Here is a 19212-nt window from a genome sequence, read left to right as displayed (position 1 = left end):
AGCACTATGTAGCCTAGAAATATCAATAAATATGATACAGTATTGTAAATACTGTGTGTAAATACTCTTCCTTATGAGGGATTTTCTTAACATTTCAAGATGTAATAGTTCTATCACTCCCAAAAGTTCCCTCATGCCCGTTTGTGACCATTCTGGCATCTCTCAGTTCAGTTCAGTCACTCAGTGATGTCCGACTCTTTGTGATTACATGAATTGCAGCACGCCAGGCCTCCCTGTCCATCACCAGCTCCCAGAGTTCACCCAAACTCATGTCCATCGAGTTGGTGATGCCATCCAGCCATCTCATCCTCTGTCGTCCCATTTTCCTCCTGCCCCCAATCCCTCCCAGCATATCAGAGTCTTTTCCAATGAGTCAACTCTTCACATGAGGTGGCCAAAGTATTGGAGTTTCAGCTTTAGCATCAGTCCTTCCAATGAACACCCAGGACTGATCTCCTTTAGAATGGACTGCTTAGATCTCTTTGCAATCCAAGGGACTCGCAAGAGTCTTCTCCAACACCACAGTTCAAAAGCATCAATTTTTCGGCGCTCAGCTTTCTTCACAGTCCAACTCTCACATACATACATGACCACTGGAAAAACCATAGTCTTGACTAGACGGACTTTGTTGATAAAATAATATCTCTTCTTTTCAATATGCTATCTAGGTTGGTCATAACTTTCCTTCCAAGGAGTAAGCATCTTTTCATTTCATGGCTGCAATCACCATCTGCAGTGATTTTGCTGCCCAGAAAAATAAAATCTGACACTGTTTCCACTGTTTCCCCATCTATTTCCCATGAAGTGATGGGACCAGATGCCATGATCTTCGTTTTCTGAATGTTGAGCTTTAAGCCAACTTTTTCACTCTCCTCTTTCACTTTCATCAAGAGGCTTTTTAGTTCCTCTTCACTTTCTGCCATAAGTGTGGTGTCATCTGCATATCTGAGGTTATTGATATTTCTCCTGGCAATCTTGATTCCAGCTTGTGCTTCTTCCAGCCCAGCGTTTCTCATGATGTACTCTGCATAGAAGTTAAATAAGCAGGGTGACAATATACAGCCTTGACGTACTCCTTTTCTTATTTGGACCCAGTCTGCTGTTCCATGTCCAGTTCTAACTGTTGCTTCCTGATCTGCATATAGGTTTCTCAAGAGGCAGGTCAGGTGGTCTGGTATTCCCATCTCTTCCAGAATTTTCCACAGTTTATTGTGATCCACACAGTCAAAGGCTTTGGCATAGTCAATAAAGCAGAAATAGATGTTTTTCTGGAACTCTCTTGCTTTTTCCATGATCCAGTGGATGTTGGCAATTTGATCTTTGGTTCCTCTGCCTTTTCTAAAACCAGCTTGAACAACTGGAAGTTCACAGTTCATGTATTGCTGAAGCCTGGCTTGGAGAATTTTGAGCATTACTTTACTAGCGTGTAAGATGAGTGCAATTGTGCGGTAGTTTGAGCATTCTTTGGCATTGCCTTTCTTTGAGATTGGAATGAAAACAGACCTTTTCCAGTCCTGTGGCCACTGCTGAGTTTTCCAAATTTGCTGGTATATTGAGTGCAGCACTTTCACAGCGTCATCTTCCAGGATTTGAAATAGCTCAATTGGAATTCCATCACCTTCACTGGTTTTGTTTGTAGTGATGCTTTATAAGGCCCACTTGACTTCACATTCCAGGATGTCTGGCTCTAGGTGAGTGATCACACCATCATGATTATCTGGGTCATGAACATCTTTTTTGTACAGTTCTTCTGTGTATTCTTGCCACCTCTTCTTAATATCTTCTGCTTCTGTTAGGTCCATATCATTTCTGTCCTGTATCAAGCCCATCTTTGCATGAAATGTTCCCTTGGTATCTCTAATTTTCTTGAAGAGGTCTCTAGTCTTTCCCATTCTGTTGTTTGCCTCTATTTCTTTGCATTGATCACTAAGGGAGGCTTTCTTATCTCTCCTTGCTATTCTTTGGAACTCTGCATTCAGATGTTTATATCTTTCCTTTTCTCCTTTGCTTTTCGCTTCTCTTCTTTTCACAGCTATTTGCAAGGCCTCCCCAGACAGCCATTTTCCTTTTCTGCATTTCTTTTGCACGGGGATGGTCTTGATCCCTGTCTCCTGTACAATGTCACGAACCTCCATCCATAGTTCATCAGGCCCTCTATCTATCAGATCTAGTCCCTTAAATCTATTTCTCACTTCTACTGTATAATCATAAGGGATTTGATTTAGGTCATACATGAATGGTCTAGTGGTTTTCCCTACTGTCTTCAATTTCAGCCTGAATTTGGCAATAAGGAGTTCATGATCTGAGCCACAGTCAGCTCCCAGTATTGTTTTTGCTGACTGTATAGAGCTTCTCCATCTTTGGCTGCAAAGAATATAATCAATCTGATTTTGGTGTTGACCATCTGGTGATGCCCATGTGTAGAGTCTTCTCTTGTGTTGTTGGAAGAGGGTGTTTGCTATGACCAGTGCTTTCTCTTGGCAAAACTCTATTAGCCTTTGCCCTGCTTCATTCCATATTCCAAGGCCAAATTTGCCTGTTACCCTGGGTGTTTCTTGAGTTCCTACTTTTGCATTCCAGTCCCCTATAATGAAAAGGACATCTTTTTTGACATCTGTCATCTCTAGCCCCTGGCAATCACTGGTCTAATTTCTGTTCCTATCATGTTGCCTTTTCCAGAAAATTATATTAAACGTATAAAGTGGGGCTTCCCTCATAGCTCAGTTGGTAAAGAATCTGCCTGCAATGCAGGAGACCTGGGTTTGATCCCTGTGTCAGGAAGATCCCCTGGAGAAGGAAATGGCAACCCACTCCAGTGTTATTGCCTGGAGAATCTCATGGACAGAGGAGCCTGGTGGGCTACAGTCCACAGGGTCACAAGAGTTAGACACAACTTAACAACTAAGCCACCACCACCATAAAAGATGTCGCATTTTGAATCTGGCTTCTTTCATCTAGCATAATGCTTTTGGTATTCATCCATGTTGCTCCATATAGTGATATGTTCTTTTTTATTGCTGAATAGTATTCCATTATATGGATATACCACATTTGATGACCCACTCATCAATTGATGGAGATTTCATTTCTTTCTGAGTTTTGGTGATTTTGAATAAAAATTCACTTTGAAAGTTTTTTTTTAACCTTTAATCATCTCCAGTATTTAGTTATCCAAGCTATTTATTGATTGATTGATTTTTAGCCATGCCACATGGCATGTGGGTTCTGAATAAGAATCAAACCCTCACCCCCTGCATTGGAACTCCTGAGTTGAAACCACCAGACCACCAGGGAAGTCCTCTGTATTTTTAATTTGATTTGATATTAAGGGATTATCTTTTGCCTTTCCAACTGAAGCATTCATTCTGAAATATAACGGTAACTAGGGCAGGCTGCTCATGGCAACTTAGCATGCTGGTACTGCTGCTAAGTCACTTCAGTCGTGTCCAACTCTGTGCGACCCTATAGATGGGAGCCCACCAGGCTCCCCCGTCCCTGGGATTCTTCAGGCAAGAACACTGGAGTGGGTTGCCATTTCCTTCTCCAATGCATGAACGTGAAAAGTGAAAGGGAAATTGCTCAGTTGTGTCCGACCCTCAGTGACCCCATGGACTGCAGCCTTCCAGGCTCCTCCATCCATGGGATTTTCCAGGCAAGAGTACTGGAGTGGGGTGCCATTGCCTTCTCCGCAACTTAGCATAGATACTCCAAAAGGTAGCCTTTTTCCTGTACTTGTCCTTCTAGGCCTTTGACTTACCATGTGGAGAAAACACCACTTCTTTGTATCTGAACAGGCGAGTACCCTGCTCTCAGAATGAAGGGACTGAGAAGGTCGTGGCTGTAGCTGCCTAAGATCCAGTCATTTCCCTTTTGCAATAAGGCTATGATGTAAATAATCATATGTGAATAGGTTTTCAACATAACCCATGGGAAATTAGGAGCTGAACTTCAATTCTTCAAACTCTGTTCCATTTTGAAAATTACTTATCTGAGGAGTAAGAAGAAAAAGTACATATAAAGACATCAAGGTTCTAAGATAGGTGAGTGCTGATTTATTATACAGTGTATTCACTTAAAATGAAATTTGTCTTTTAGATTCATTTGCCTCAGGCATCACAGTGTTGCAACACGCCACGGCATCACATTGCAAAACTCTGACTGTTAAAACGTCTCTTTCTGTCTCACCTTCTTTTCCCAGACAAAAAGGAGATGGGGGGAGGAGGAGATGAAGGAAGGAAAAGGGGGTAAGGGGTGAGAAGAAGGAAGTACAAACCTTGGGTAATTATATAGCACCTTTGATGTTAGAATTTCAAAAGGTGTTTCCAAAATCAACTCACTTGACACTACCTGACTATCAGGATCAGGGAAACCAGGCAGGAACTGGAATGGGTTTTTGCAAGAACCACTGGGCAATGGTGAATTTCATGTGTCAATTTGGCTGGGCCATGGGCACCTGGATATTTGGTTCAACGTTATTCTGGACGTTTCTGGTGAAAGTGTTTTTTGGAGGAGATAAACATTTAAATTGGTAAATTTCCATAATAGGAGTGGGCCTCATCTAGTCAGTTGAAGAGCTGAATAGAACAAATATTTGACCTCTGGAGCAAGAGGGAATTCTGCCAGTCCACGGCCTTGGGACTTGAATTGCAATTCTTTGTTGGGTCTCCAGACTGTCAGCCTACCCTGCCAACTTGGGATTTATCAAATGTCCATGATTACATGAACCAATTTTTAAAAATAAATATAGATGTATAGATACACTCACACATCCTCTTGATTCTATTTCTCCAAAGAACCTTTACAGATTTGTATAAGTCAGTGGCAGAATGAGAAGAGTCATCTGGATGGAGACAGGGAGTCCAGTGGGTTAATAGTAGAGGCCCTGGAGCCAATTAACCAACTTCAAATCAAGGCTCTGCCAATCATTAACTGGGCTTCTCAATGGTGCTAGTGGTAAAGAACCCACATGCCAGTGTAAGAAATGTAAGAGACCTGAGTTCAATCCCTGGGTTGGGAAGATCCCCTGGAGGAGGGTATGGCAACCCACTCCACTATTCTTGCCTGGAGAATCTGCATGGACAGAGGAGCCTGGCAGGCTACAGTCCAGAGGGTCACAAAGAGTCAGACATGACTAAAGCAACTGAGCACGCAATCATTAGCTGTTTGCTCAGTCTCCTTATCTGGGGAGCAATTCTACCTACCATAGCTCTGAGTATGAAGGAGTCAGGGCTCTGGAAACTCAGCTGCGATTATCATTTCAATTAGTATCTGAGTTCTACTGGCACCTGTTTTCTAGATCTGCTCCCCTACTCCAATGGCAGAGTTGAATAAGACACTGTGTGGCCTGCAAAGCTGAAAATGTTTACTATCCTGCCCATTCTTGAAAAAGTGTACTGACCTCTGAAGTATGATATGGGAAAATCTGACAGAAATACTTCACAAGTAATTTGACTAGATGATGTTCTTTTTAAATTAGGAACACATTCTTGCAAATCTATCTTGAAGCTGGTCTTTTTATATTTGATTCAGACAATCTTGTTAAGTCTGTGCCATGCAGTTTATCATGTTTGAGCAGAAATTAGTCATCCTTATGTTTTCTTGAGTAGGCTCCTTCTGAATCTGTTAAAAGTGCCAATATCATGAGTAGCAGACTTCTCAAAGATCTCATTTTTGATTAGTTTGGGAATTAGTAATTTGGCCTAACCACCTTAGAGAAAAGGACAGAAATAATTACTTTAAAACGTGGAACATTAGCTGGGTTTGGGAGTGACAAGATAAGGAATTCTGTTGGGATTATCTCATCTGAATGAGTGTCAGTCAAGGCACGCCAAGAACATTTCTCTTAAGAGCAAAAGGATGTGTGTCTAGGGTGGCTGGTACACTCATTTACTAAATGATGGATAGCTATAGATATAGACATGTATCCACACATATGTCACAAATACACATAAGCACATGTATGTATTTCAGGCACACCAATCTTCTTCCTGTTGAGATGACTTTGTTATAGTTTTTCTATTGCTTCCAAGAGACAGAGGTAGCCCTGTCTTCATTCTGAGCCTCTTTTGGTCCTAGACTATGTTAGACTGACTGCAACGGTGACCACACTGGTGATGTCAAAACAGGTTGCATTCAGCCTTGCAGGTCCTCCTCACAGACAATTTCCCATCACCCTTCATTATCACTATGCTCACTTCTCTTTAAATTTCTTCCCGGGGCAAATGCCTAAGCAGTGACTGGGAGAAACTTCCACTGCTTGGAGAATGACATCATAAGGAAGAGTCAGGGGGTATCCATCTACCCAAGAAGGGTACCTGCCACAGGTTGTGATAAGAACAGGGTGATAGGGATGGGGAAGACTAGTTATCCTGACATAAGGGGTGTTTCCTGGCAGATGTGATTTCTGATTAGAATCTTAAAAGGTGAGCAATGGCTATTTCCAAGAAAGTAAAGAAGAACATTAAGGAGGAGAAGGAAAGAGTTTGAGCAAAAGGGTGCAAATGGTCAGAAGTCCCTGGCAGGCACTGGTCATCGGCTCTATAAAACACAGCCATCCCCTCCGCCCACGCCCTCCCCCACCGCCACTCCCCTTTAAATTCCTGCCTCTCTCTACTGCTCACTGCCACCCTGGATGTTTCCAGGGGTAGGTGAATGAAATCAACACTGTAATTGAGGAAGTGAGTGCCTTCTGACCTCTGGTCTCTGTTAAACCCTAACCTCTCTGTCTGTTTCTCCCTCTGTAATAGTCTCATGGTAGGAAGCACCACTACCAGTTCACTCCTCCACACACCTTGCATGGCAGGCTTGCTTCCATTGTAGCTTTTCCATAGAATACTCTTTATCTGGATCAGATGAGAGGCTTGATCTGCCAGGGGCTTCCCTGGTGGCTCAGAGGGTAAAGCATCTGCCTGCAATGCAGGAGACCCGGGTTTGATCCCTGGGTCAGGAAGATCTGCTGGAGAAGGAAATGGCAGCCCACTCCAGTACTCTTGCCTGGAAAATCCCATGGATGGAGAAGCCTGATAGGCTACAGTCCATGGTGTCGCAGAGTCTGACACGACTGAGCAACTTCACTTTCATTTCACTTTTGATCTGCCAGTAATGCTGTTTAACCAAAGAACTATCTTTGGTAATAAAGACTTTCCTTATTTATCGAAACTATTGTTGACTATTGTAACGCTGAAGAAGCTGAAGTTGAACGGTTCTATAAAGACCTATAAGACCTTTTAGAACTAACACCCAAAAAAGATGTCCTTTTCATTATAGGGGACTGGAATGCAAAAGTAGGAACTCAAGAAACACCCGGGGTAACAGGCAAATTTGGCCTTGGAATATGGAATGAAGCCGGGCAAAGGCTAATAGAGTTTTGCCAAGAGAAAGCACTGGTCATAGCAAACACCCTCTTCCAACAACACAAGAGAAGACTCTACACATGGGCATCACCAGATGGTCAGCACCAAAGTCAGATTGATTATATTCTTTGCAGCCAAAGATGGAAAAGCTCTATACAGTCAACAAAAACAAGACCGGGAGCCAACTGTGGCTCAGATCATGAACTCCTTATTGCCAAATTCAGACTGAAATTGAAGAAAATAGGGAAAACCACTAGACCATTCAGGTATGACCTAAATCAAATCCCTTATGATTGTACAGTAGAAGTGAGAAATAGATTTAAGGGACTAGATCTGATAGATAGAGTGCCTGATGAACTATGGACGGAGGTTCGTGACATTGTACAGGAGACAGGGATCAAGACCATCCCCATGCAAAAGAAATGCAAAAAAGGAAAATGGCTGTCTGGGGAGGCCTTACAAATAGCTGTGAAAAGAAGAGAAGTGAAAAGCAAAGGAGAAAAGGAAAGATATAAACATCTGAATGCAGAGTTCCAAAGAATAGCAAGGAGAGCTAAGAAAGCCTTCCTTAGTGATCAATGCAAAGAAATAGAGGCAAATAACAGAATGGGAAAGACTAGAGACCTCTTCAAGAAAATTAGAGATACCAAGGGAACATTTCATGCAAAAATGGGCTCGATAAAGGACAGAAATGGTATGGACCTAACAGAAGCAGAAGATATTAAGAAGAGGTGGCAAGAATGCACAGAAAAACTGTACAAAAAAGATGTTCATGACCCAGATAATCACAATGGTGTGATCACTCACCTAGAGCCAGACATCCTGGAATGTGAAGTCAAGTGGGCCTTAGAAAGCATCACTACAAATAAAACCAGTGGAGGTGATGGAATTCCAGTTGAGCTATTCCAAATCCTGAAAGATGATGCAGTGAAAGTGCTGCACTCAATATGCCAACAAATTTGGAAAACTCAGCAGTGGCCACAGGACTGGAAAAGGTCTGTTTTCATTCCAATCTCAAAGAAAGGCAATGCCAAAGAATGCTCAAACTACCACACAATTGCACTCATCTTACACACTAGTAAAGTAATGCTCAAAATTCGCCAAGCCACACTTCAGCAATACGTGAACCGTGAACTTCCAGATATTCAAGCTGATTTTAGAAAAGGCAGAGGAACCAGAGATCAAATTGCCAACATCCACTGGATCATGGAAAAAGCAAGAGAGTTCCAGAAAAACATCTATTTCTGCTTTATTGACTATGCCAAAGCCTTTGACTGTGTGGATCACAATAAACTGTGGAAAATTCTGGAAGAGATGGGAATACCAGACCACCTGACCTGCCTCTTGAGAAACCTATATGCAGATCAGGAAGCAACAGTTAGAACTGGACATGGAACAACAGACTGGTTCCAAATAGGAAAAGGAGTATATCAAGGCTGTATATTGTCACCCTGCTTATTTAACTTCTATCAGAGTACATCATGAGAAACGCTGGGCTGGAAGAAGCACAAGCTGGAATCAAGATTGCCGGGAGAAATATCAATAACCTCAGATATGCAGATGACACCACCCTTATGGCAGAAAGTGAAGAGGAACTAAAAAGCCTCTTGATGAAAGTGAAAGTGGAGAGTGAAAAAGTTGGCTTAAAGCTCAACATTCAGAAAACTAAGATCATGGCACCTGGTCCCATCACTTCATGGGAAATAGATGGGGAAACAATGGAAACAGTGTCAGACTTTATTTTGTGGGGCTCCAAAATCACTGCAGATAATGAGTGCAGCCATGAAATTAAAAGACGCTTACTCCTTGGAAGGAAAGTTATGACCAACCTAGATAGCATATTGAAAAGCAGAGATATTACTTTGCCAACAAAGGTCCATCTAGTCAAGGCTATGGTTGGTTTTTCCAGTGGTCATGTATGGATGTGAGATTTGGACTGTGAAGAAAGCTGAGTGCCAAAGAATTGATGCTTTTGAGCTGTGGTGTTGGAGAAGACTCTTGAGAGTCCCTTGGACTGCAAGGAGATCCAAACAGTCCATTCTAAAGGAGATCAGCCCTGGGTGTTCTTTGGAAAGTGAAAGTGAAGTCGCTCAGTTGTGTCCGACTCTTTGCGACCCTGTGGACTGTAGCCCACTAGACTACTCCATCCATGGGATTCTCCAGACAAGAATACTGGAGTTGGTTGCCATTTCCTTCTCCAGGGGATCTTCCCGAACCAGGGATTGAACCCAGGTCTCCTGCATTGCAGGGAGACACTTTAACCTCTGAGCCACCAAGAACTGATGCTAAAGCTGAAACTCCAATACTTTGGCCACCTCATGCGAAGAGTTGACTCATTGGAAAAGACTCTGATGCTGGGAGGGATTGGGGGCAGGAGGAGAAGGGGACAACAGAGGATGAGATGGCTGGATGGCATCACCGACTCAATGGACATGAGTTTGGGTGAACTCCGGGAGATGGTGAGGGACAGGGAGGCCTGGCGTGCTGTGATTCATGGGGTCGCAAAGAGTCGGACACAACTGAGCGACTGAACTGAACTGATTGTTGACTAACCAACAATGCATTAAGAATGACACCCATGTTTTATTCAAGCTAGGTAGTATGCTAAGTGCATTGTGTAAGTAACAGATTCTTTCTTGACAGAAGTCGTGGGCTCAGATGTCAGTCTAGTGGTTTTATAAACATCTTCTGTTAAGATTCAGTGTTAGTAAAGTGTCTGCAGGATCTGATTTAAACTTTCAATAAAACAGTGGGGCATGTGAAATTTACATGTTTAATTCTTTACTGAATTTTTTCCTCTAATGTTCACAAATGTAGACATATCTCTTTTCTGAATTGAATAGTAAGACTTTTAATAAAGCACTACCTGAATAAAAACTTTAGAAAATCTACTGCTGACTTTGATGGGTGGAAGATGGAGCTGGTATGTCAGTGTTGATATTTGCTGGTGGTTGGTGTCTTGTCTACATAATATGGTTTTATGTAGCAATGTGGGCACTGCCTTACACAGTAATGTGACATGATCCTTGATATCCAGCACATTTTGGAGCAAAAGCATGACACTAAGACCCTTCTGACAGGCTTCCACTTTGCCCTGTACAACATTACAATGGGGACATTCTTTTTCCAAGACAGTCATTGAGACCAGCACTATCAGATTATGGCTTGATAGCTATTTATCACTTTGGTTTGATGTAGAAACCACGAATCCCTAGTCACTCACAACTTAAAAAGACCACAATGTTATCAGAAAAGAAAGTTTTAAAGAAATATTTTAAACATTAAGTCACAAACTTTCTAAACCCTTAAAGAAATCTGACTTTCCATGAACATATTTAAATAATACACAAAGCAGTCAAATTTGATCACTTTTTAAAGTGACCCCTTCTATTTTATGTATTTAATGTGAAGAGGACTGGAGGACAGAAAGAATTTCATGGCTCCTTCTAGGATTTAATCACAAACACCTTGTTTTTTACTTCTAGGAGACATTATAAAGGCAAGTTGGGACTTGATAAGAAGGGCCTGGCTGATACGATTATGTCTGATGCATTTGTCAATTGATTGAGAAGATCAGATTTCAGAAGTAACTAGGACATAGGAAGCAATTTCCTGAAACTGATAGCCCAGTGCTGGGTGAGGGAGGAGTTTGCACAGAGAGGCCTTCCCCCACCCCCCATCTGAGTAACAGCCTTCTGCTCTGTGTTCCCATCACAAGCATCCTTTGCACATGCCTAGCCTAATATTTTGGAGAAGGCAATGGCACCCCACTCCAGTACTCTTGCCTGGAAAATCCCATGGATGGAGGAGCCTGGTAGGCTGCAGTCCATGGGGTTGCTAAGGGTTGGACATGACTGAGCGACTTCACTTTCACTTTTCACTTTCACGCATTGGAGAAGGAAATGACAACCCACTCCAGTGTTCTTGCCTGGAGAATCCCAGGGACAGGGGAACCTGGTGGGCTGCCGTCTATGGGGTCGCACAGAGTTGGACACGACTGAAGCGACTTAGCAGCAGTCTAATATTTATATCAGGAGGTTTCACGATATGTCCATTCATCTGCTGTTACTGGACTGTGAGCTCCCTTGATACCACACATGTGTTCTTTATATTGTTTTCCTAAATCCTGGGCAGAGTAGATGCTCAATGAGCATTTTGGATGAAAGAAAGGAAGGAAAGTAGGAAGCGAGGGCAGGAGAGAGGAAGAGGCAAAAGTTTATCTATAATGTTTACAAAGATATTGAGCAAAGTAGAACATGTACTTAATTTGATGAATCATTTTACTAGTAATAAAGTATGATTAATTTAAGATTCAAATACAAGTTATAATTTAACAGGTACTCTGGGCTGTTAAATGAAAAATAGGTGCAATACATTTTAAAAAGCTTTCAAGTCCTAAATATAAACTGAACAGATGAGATTTTTCATCCTCAAGAATTACCTGGGTATTAGCTTTGGAAAGTGTAAAAGGTAAAAAGAAAGAGGGAAAGTACTGAAATGAGATTAGGTGGATTCTTGGCATAAATATATCCAGTCACTATAAACTTCCAAAGGAATTTAAAAAGCACCTAAGGAAATGTTGCTAAAAGAAAGTAGCTCAACTTATTGTCTGTACATCTTAAGCCAAAATATTTTAGTAAGTCCTACTGATAAGTGGTTGATTTAATTCTTTGTATTAAAAGTCTTTTTTTTTTAACCTGGATAATATAAATATATTGGTTAATCATTGGAGGACTGCCAGTCTTCTTCTTTATTCTACGTCTTAAACCACCAGCAGATTGTAAATCCTTGAAGTTTCCTTGGAGTTATCTTAGGTAAAGGCCAAAGTTTAAGGTAGTATTCAATAAACCATAAACCTCACCACCAAAGTCCCCTGATGCAGAGAAGGGCCAAAGGACACTCAATATTCTGGCTTAGTCCTTACTCAGCCTGCCTTCAACCTGTTTCTCTAAAGATTCATCATTCTTGGGCTTTCACCCATGACTTATCCAGATTTTCTTTAAAATAAACATTTTTATTTTAGAACAGTTTTGATTTATAGAAAAATCACAATAGTACAGAGAATTCCCATATATTTTGTACCAAATTTCCCCTATTATTAGCATCTTACAACAATAAGTTATACTTGTTACAATTAATGAACCAATATTGACACATTCTTATTTATTAACACTATAGTTTATACAGATTTCCTTAGTTTTAACCTAATATTCTTTTTCTGTTCCAGGACCCTGTCCTGGGTACCACCTTTCTTTTTGCTGTCAAATTTTCTTAGGCTCCTCTTGACTGTAACAGTTATCCGACTTGCCATGTCTTTGATGAAGTTGACAGTTTTGAAGAACTTGTTATTTTTCATGTCCAATCCTTTAGGACCCCATGGACTACAGCATGCCAGGCTTTCCTATCTTTTGCTGTTTCTTGGAGTTTGCTCAAACTCATGTCCATTGAGGCAGTGATGATGTCCAACCATCTCATCCTCTGTCACCCTCTTCTCTTTGCCCTCAGTCTTTCCCAGCATCAGGGTCTTTTCCAATGAGTTGCATGAGTTGGCTCTTCACATCAGGTGGCTAACAGTTCGGACTAGTGGTTAGGTATTTTGTAGAATGCCCCTCAGTTGGGATGTTTTTCTCACGATTAGACTGGGGTTATAAGTTTTGGAGAGGAAGACCCCACATGAAGGGCACCTCTCATCACATCATATCTAGAGAACGTAATACCCGTGTGACCTGTCACTGATGGTGTTGACCTTGAGCTCCTGGCTGAGGTGGTATCTGTCAGTTTTCCCTACGGCAGAGTCGCTCCTCTCCTCCTAGTTCCATAGGAGGAAGGAAGCCACTAGACACAACCCACACTTAAGAAGTGGAGGGTAATCCCGTTTCAGTTGCTTTGTTTGCAAGTATTTTCTCCCATTCTGAAGGTTGTCTTTTAGCTTGGTTTATGGTTTCTTTTGCTGTGCAAATCTTTTAAGTTTATTTAGGTCCCATTTGTTTATTTTTGTTTTTATATTTTCATTACTCTAGGATCAAAAAAGATCTTGCTGTGATTTATGGCAAAGAGTGTTCTGCCTGTTTTCCTCCAGAAGTTTTATAGTATTCAACCTTAGATTTAGGTCTTTAATCCATTACGAGTTCATTTTTTTGTATGGTGTCAGGGAGTGTTCTCATTTCATTCTTTTACATGTAGCTATCTAGGTTTGGAAAAGAATCTAGAAAAGAATGGATAAATGTATAACTGAGTCACTTTGTTGTACACCTGAAACTAACACAATGTTGTAAATCAACTAGACTCAATACAAATTTTTAAAAAAGAAGTAGACAGTTATCCTCCACCTCCCAGAGGGCAGAGTACAGAAATTATTTGGAATTTTTCTGCACAAGCACTTTGTCTCTTCTTCACCATTTATTTATTTATTCAGTCACTTATTTATATACACACAGACTTGTGGATATTTATTTTTACTTTCGAATAGCATCACCAATTCAATGGACATGAATTTGCACAAACTCCAGGAGTTAGTGGAGGTCAGAGGAGCCTGGCATGCTGCAGTCCATGGGGTCACAAAGAGTCAGACACGACTTAGTGATTGAACAACAACAATAATCTAATTCTACTTTATTTTTTTGCTCAAATTGTTCCAGTTTTGTCTATTAGGAGCTCTTTTATTTGACTCTCAAATCCCTTTGATACACTTCTGTCATTGTGGAGTTTTCTTTCTCTTTTTTAAAGTCACTTAAAAAGAAAAAAACTTTCTGGCAGTGTAAGATACTCCAGACTCAACTTGGGTGTTTCCTGCCCCAGTTCTAGAATCAGCCATGTCTCCAAATTGTCCTGGTTCCTCTTATTGGAGGGTGCTATAAGAAACTGGTCCCACCACTTCATGGGAAATAGATGGGGAAACAGTGGAAACAGTGTCAGACTATTTTTCTGGGCTCCAAAATCACTACAGAGGGTGACTGCAGCCATGAAATGAAAAGACACTTACTCCTTGGAAGGAAAGTTATGACCAACCTAGATAGCATATTCAAAAGCAGAGACATTACTTTGCCAACAAAGGTTCGTCTAGTCAAGGCTATGGTTTTTCCTGTGGTCATGTATGGATGTGAGACTTGGAATGTGAAGAAGGCTGAGCGCCGAAGAATTGATGCTTTTGAACTGTGGTGTTGGAGAAGACTCTTGAGAGTCCCTTGGACTGCAAGGAGATCCAACCAGTCCATTCTGAAGGAGATCAGCCCTGGGATTTCTTTGGAAGGAATGATGCTAAAGCTGAAAGTCCAGTACTTTGGCCACCTCATGCGAAGAGTTGACTCATTGGAAAAGACTCTGATGCTGGGAGGGATTGGGGGCAGGAGGAGAAGGGGACGACAGAGGATGAGATGGCTGGATGGCATCACTGACTCGATGGACGTGAGTCTCAGTGAACTCCAGGAGTTGATGATGGACAGGGAGGCCTGGCGTGCTGCGATTCATGGGGTCGCAAAGAGTCGGACACGACTGAGCGACTGATCTGATCTGATAAGAAACCAAGATCTGAGGTCTAGGTGGGCTTGGTGTACCTTGCCTCCAGTTCCTGACACAGCAAGGAAATTCACCTGTGTATATTATTAGCTCATATTTCTATGCATGTCCACAAACATTCATATATGTAACCAAAGTGTATACAGACTCATAGATACTGATATTCAGCTAAACATACAATGTTCCCAATGTGGATTCATTAATACATGGCTCATTCTATAGCCTTCTCCCTTTGGCTTATCTGTAAATCTCATACCAACAGTAGGACATCTGACTCCCACTGTTGGTCATTCATTTATTTTAGCATATAGGTATAGAAAATCTAAATTTTTAAATCTGTATCCCCATTGGAAACAACTTTATCAACTCAAGCACAAAGCTTGCTTATGGTTTCTTTTTGTTTTTTTAACCCATTCCTCCTTCTTACAGTTGATGGATCTGCACCATCACCTCTGCTCATACCCACACATACATCTTCTCAAGGAAAAACATGTATAGATATTGCTTAGTTTCTTTTGTCTTTGGCCTTACAGACTCCACTCATTTCCAAAGTTACCAGGATCAACAGCAATTTTCCCCAAGCCCTGGAAACCTCTTGATAGGTTGTTTAATTCATTAACAATATGGTTAACTTGTTTCACCACATTCTCATTCCATTTAGGATTCCTGGGATCCTAAATCTCAGAGATGATTTTATTTTTTAATTTGTACATCAAGGTTCATGCTTTAATAATAATGCTTTAAATTATTTAACATCTAGCAAAACTAATAAACTATGGCCTACCTTGTGTCAGGCTCCATAACAATGTCATTCTGTGGGGTTTTATCTTGTAGTTTTCTTGGAACAGTGTTGGTATGTCCCTACTTAATTAAGCCATAGGCATCCTAGTTTCAGAAGCACGGACTACAGAAACTGACTTGTGATATTTATGGCTCTATCTCTAAAATTCTGGAATTCTTTAGATTTGTGTAACCATATCTCTCTTAATGATTCCAGAATCTGCAAAACATGATCTATTTGGAGAACTGCATTTGAATAAGGTTAGAACTGATTTTTTTTTTTTTCTTCCTTACTGCTCTTTTGCTCTTAGTAAAAAAAAGTAAACTGCAGGGGAGAATAATAACTACCAAAGTCAATCCTATCTTTTGTCTAGAACAAATGCCATCATCACAACTTAAATACAAACCCCTTTGTCAATCAGGGTTTGCTTAAAACAACAATTAAGTTGCTCTACACTGGCAAGTGATCTGCTATGTTTTTTGTATGGGCTTTATTTGTTGCACCAACCACATTATCTAAACAGCTAGTGAAATCACACTGGTGATTTTATATGGTGCAAAATTATGCCAGTAAAGGAAGGAAAGGCAATGGTTGTTTGTTGCTGTTATTGTTGGGTGTGGGTGGGGGAAAGGACTGGCTGGAATTAGCAAATAAACAAATAAATTTTCTCCCTTAAGGACATTCGTGCTTTGTAAATCTTTCCAACTTCATCTTGCCTAACTCCCAGGATGATCATCTCCCACGTGGTGATATAAGGTAGTCCCCAGTGGGGACTATTTATTTCTACTGCTGCCATGACAGGTTGACAGGTGGGAGTGACGCTCTGGAGTTTTATGAGTTGAGAAGTTAAAGAAAAATATACTTAAAATCATAACATTTATGTAATAAGATACTGGACTGTATCTTTTGATGTGCAAAATACTGCCACAGTGAGAGACGCAAGCATCCCTGGGGTGGGGGCCCCCCCACCTGTGGTAGGGGGCTGCTGGGTGGGACTTTTCCGAATGTTAGTTATAGAGCAAACAGCCACCCCTTGTGCAAAGGGAAACCTGGAACCCAGAGAAGGAACCCAGGATCAGATGCTTCAGGTTGAGTTGTCCTTTGACGCTTAGCAATGTTGACCAGGTGTAATAACAGAACTGCATGTTGGAAGAGACAGAAAATGATTTTCCCAAAAAAAAAAAAAAAAAAAGAAAATGATTTTCCCCCAAATTTTCCAGAATGTTATTTATTTATTTATTTTGACTGGGAAAATAACTGTATTGTGTTTGGGGCAGCAGGCAGAGGTCCAGTCTCAGAACTTCTGGAACTGCTTCTTGGTGCCGGCAGCCTTGGTGACCTTGAGGACATTGAAGTGCACGGTCTTGCTCAGGGGCCGGCACTCGCCCACCGTGACGATGTCGCAGATCTGGACGTCCCTGAAGCAGGGAGAAAGGTGCACGGACATGTTCTTGTGGCGCTTCTCGAAGCGGTTGTACTTTCGGATGTAGTGAAGGTAGTCTCGGCGGATGACGATGGTCCTCTGCATCTTCATTTTGGTCACCACGCCAGACAGGATCCGCCCTCGAATGGAGACGTTACCCGTAAAAGGGCATTTCTTGTCAATGTAGGTGCCCTCGATGGCCTCCTTTGGAGTCTTGAAGCCCAGACCAATGTTCTTGTAGTATCGAGGGAGCTTTTCTTTGCCAGTTTCTCCAAGCAGGACCCTCTTTTTATTTTGAAAGATGGTCGGTTGCTTTTGGTACGCACGTTCAATCTGAATGTCCGCCATCTTCCCGGCTGCCTGAAAAAAGGCCAGAATGTTATTTTTGATCGTGGGAGGTAGGCATAGTTTGTCATACAAACATTTGCTTTTGAATAATTGAGAGGAAGAACCAGCCTTTTCAGAAATGACAAGATTACTTGAAATTCTGTTCACATCAGGCTGGAGGAACTGCTGAGAAAAGGAATGGCTGGGCTGGGTCATGCAGCCTGGACTGTCGTCCCTGCCCCCATGAGTGTGATTGCAGGTGAAATGTGCCTGGCTTTGGCAGGGTTCTCAGGACTCCCGTGATTGCCATGCCTGAGCTCTGAACGTCAAACTATTATCATCTTAAGAGAAGGGTGGGATTTCATCCAAAGGGAAGAAATAGTCATCACTTATCCCAAGAAAAGGGCTTCACTGATGGCTCAGATGGTAATGCAGGGTCTGCCTGTAATTCAGGAGATCCAGATTCAATCCCTGGGTCAGGAAGATCCCCTGGAGAAGGGAATGGCTACCCACCCCAGTATTCTTGCCTGGAGAATTCCATGGGCAGAAGAGCCTGGCAGGCTACAGTTCATTGGATCGCAAAGAACTGGACTCAACTGAGTGACTCACACTTATCCCAGGGGAGGAGGAGGCTGGGTTTGAACCAGACTGGAAGGATTCTTCACTTATTTTTCTGGGAACTGAGTTGGGCTTGGACTCTGAAGTGTGGGGAGCCCCATGGAACCTAGACCTGGATGCAAAGGTTGGATCTGAGCCTGAAATCCTAAGAGTATCCAACCCTAGAAGCAGTTGTGAATTTCACTTAGTTTATGACCCTGTCTTCTGTAAAGTTTTATGAAAAGTCTGATCTCAGATGTACTATATGCCCATGTACTTTGGGGGTTAAGGAAAACCAGGGCCCTTCTTGGAGGCTGGAGAAAAAGATGATTATGACATCAGAGATGCCTGGCCCAGTAGAGCTATACTCTAATACAAGAAGGAGCAGCAGCAGTAACAAAGGCTGCAGTTCAAAAAAGCAAGAATAAAAGCCAACCCCAAAACTTGCCCCTGAGAACATATGTGATGACACCTTGAAAAACCTAGATTATCTGGGAGTCATGGGGTGAAGGTGTATGTGAATGTTGAGAAGTGAGGGCCACATCCGATTAACTAAGCCAGGAGGGGCTCATGCAATAATATCTTGGGAGAGCAAAGATAACCTAATTTCAGTTCAAGGTCACAGCTTGGAAACACCAGGGACACAGAAGTCACACTCAGTTTTCTTCAGCTCCTAAGCTTGTGTCTATGAATTTTCTACCATGAAAGGAATGCTACTGCACATCAAAAACAAATTCAGTAGCTAATTTGAAAAACAGACATTTAAAAATAGAGCAATGTAGGAGTCATGCTGCCCGCTGTCTCTTCTTCCCATACGTCAGGATATATGTGCTTTCCTATGCACACAAGTTCACTCTTCTCTTTCAAGCATCCTCAGTGCAAGTGGAGGACTTAAGGCTCTTTACAATCTTAAAACCTTCAATTATAACCCACACTAACATAACAAAGGTAATAAAATGTGGAAGCTTGCCAAACATTTGTATAGTACCATGCCATTCACAAAGAACTTCAAAAAATTTGATCTCGTTGGAACAACAGTTTCTTGCCAGTGTAACTGTGTAGGTGTCTTTTATTTTCTTTCAGTTCTTTTTTTTTTTTTTTAAAGCAACAGCTCATTTTTAAAGACTGGGCAGACAGAAGCTCCCACTAGCTTTCTAGATTCACCACACAGGAAAACAATGTTCAGCTTCCTTTTTTTGTTGGTATCACATCCCTGA

The 19212-nt window shown here is 41.7% G+C and overlaps 1 protein-coding gene across 1 annotated transcript; it reads right to left on the bottom strand.

Annotated features, from left to right (window-relative positions):
- Positions 1-16872: 16872 nt before the first annotated feature.
- On the bottom strand, positions 16873-17445 carry LOC129644630 (40S ribosomal protein S11-like). Its single transcript, XM_055570159.1, has one exon. The coding sequence runs from the start codon at positions 17417-17419 to the stop codon at positions 16943-16945; it is 477 nt and encodes a 158-aa protein (XP_055426134.1). The 5' UTR covers positions 17420-17445; the 3' UTR covers positions 16873-16942.
- Positions 17446-19212: the final 1767 nt, after the last annotated feature.

The sequence above is a fragment of the Bubalus kerabau genome, chromosome 2 (assembly GCF_029407905.1).
Source record: "Bubalus kerabau isolate K-KA32 ecotype Philippines breed swamp buffalo chromosome 2, PCC_UOA_SB_1v2, whole genome shotgun sequence".
NCBI classification, from domain to species: Eukaryota; Metazoa; Chordata; class Mammalia; order Artiodactyla; family Bovidae; genus Bubalus; species Bubalus kerabau.
Note: the sequence above shows the minus strand (reverse complement) of the source record. Positions and strands in the feature narration are given on the sequence as shown.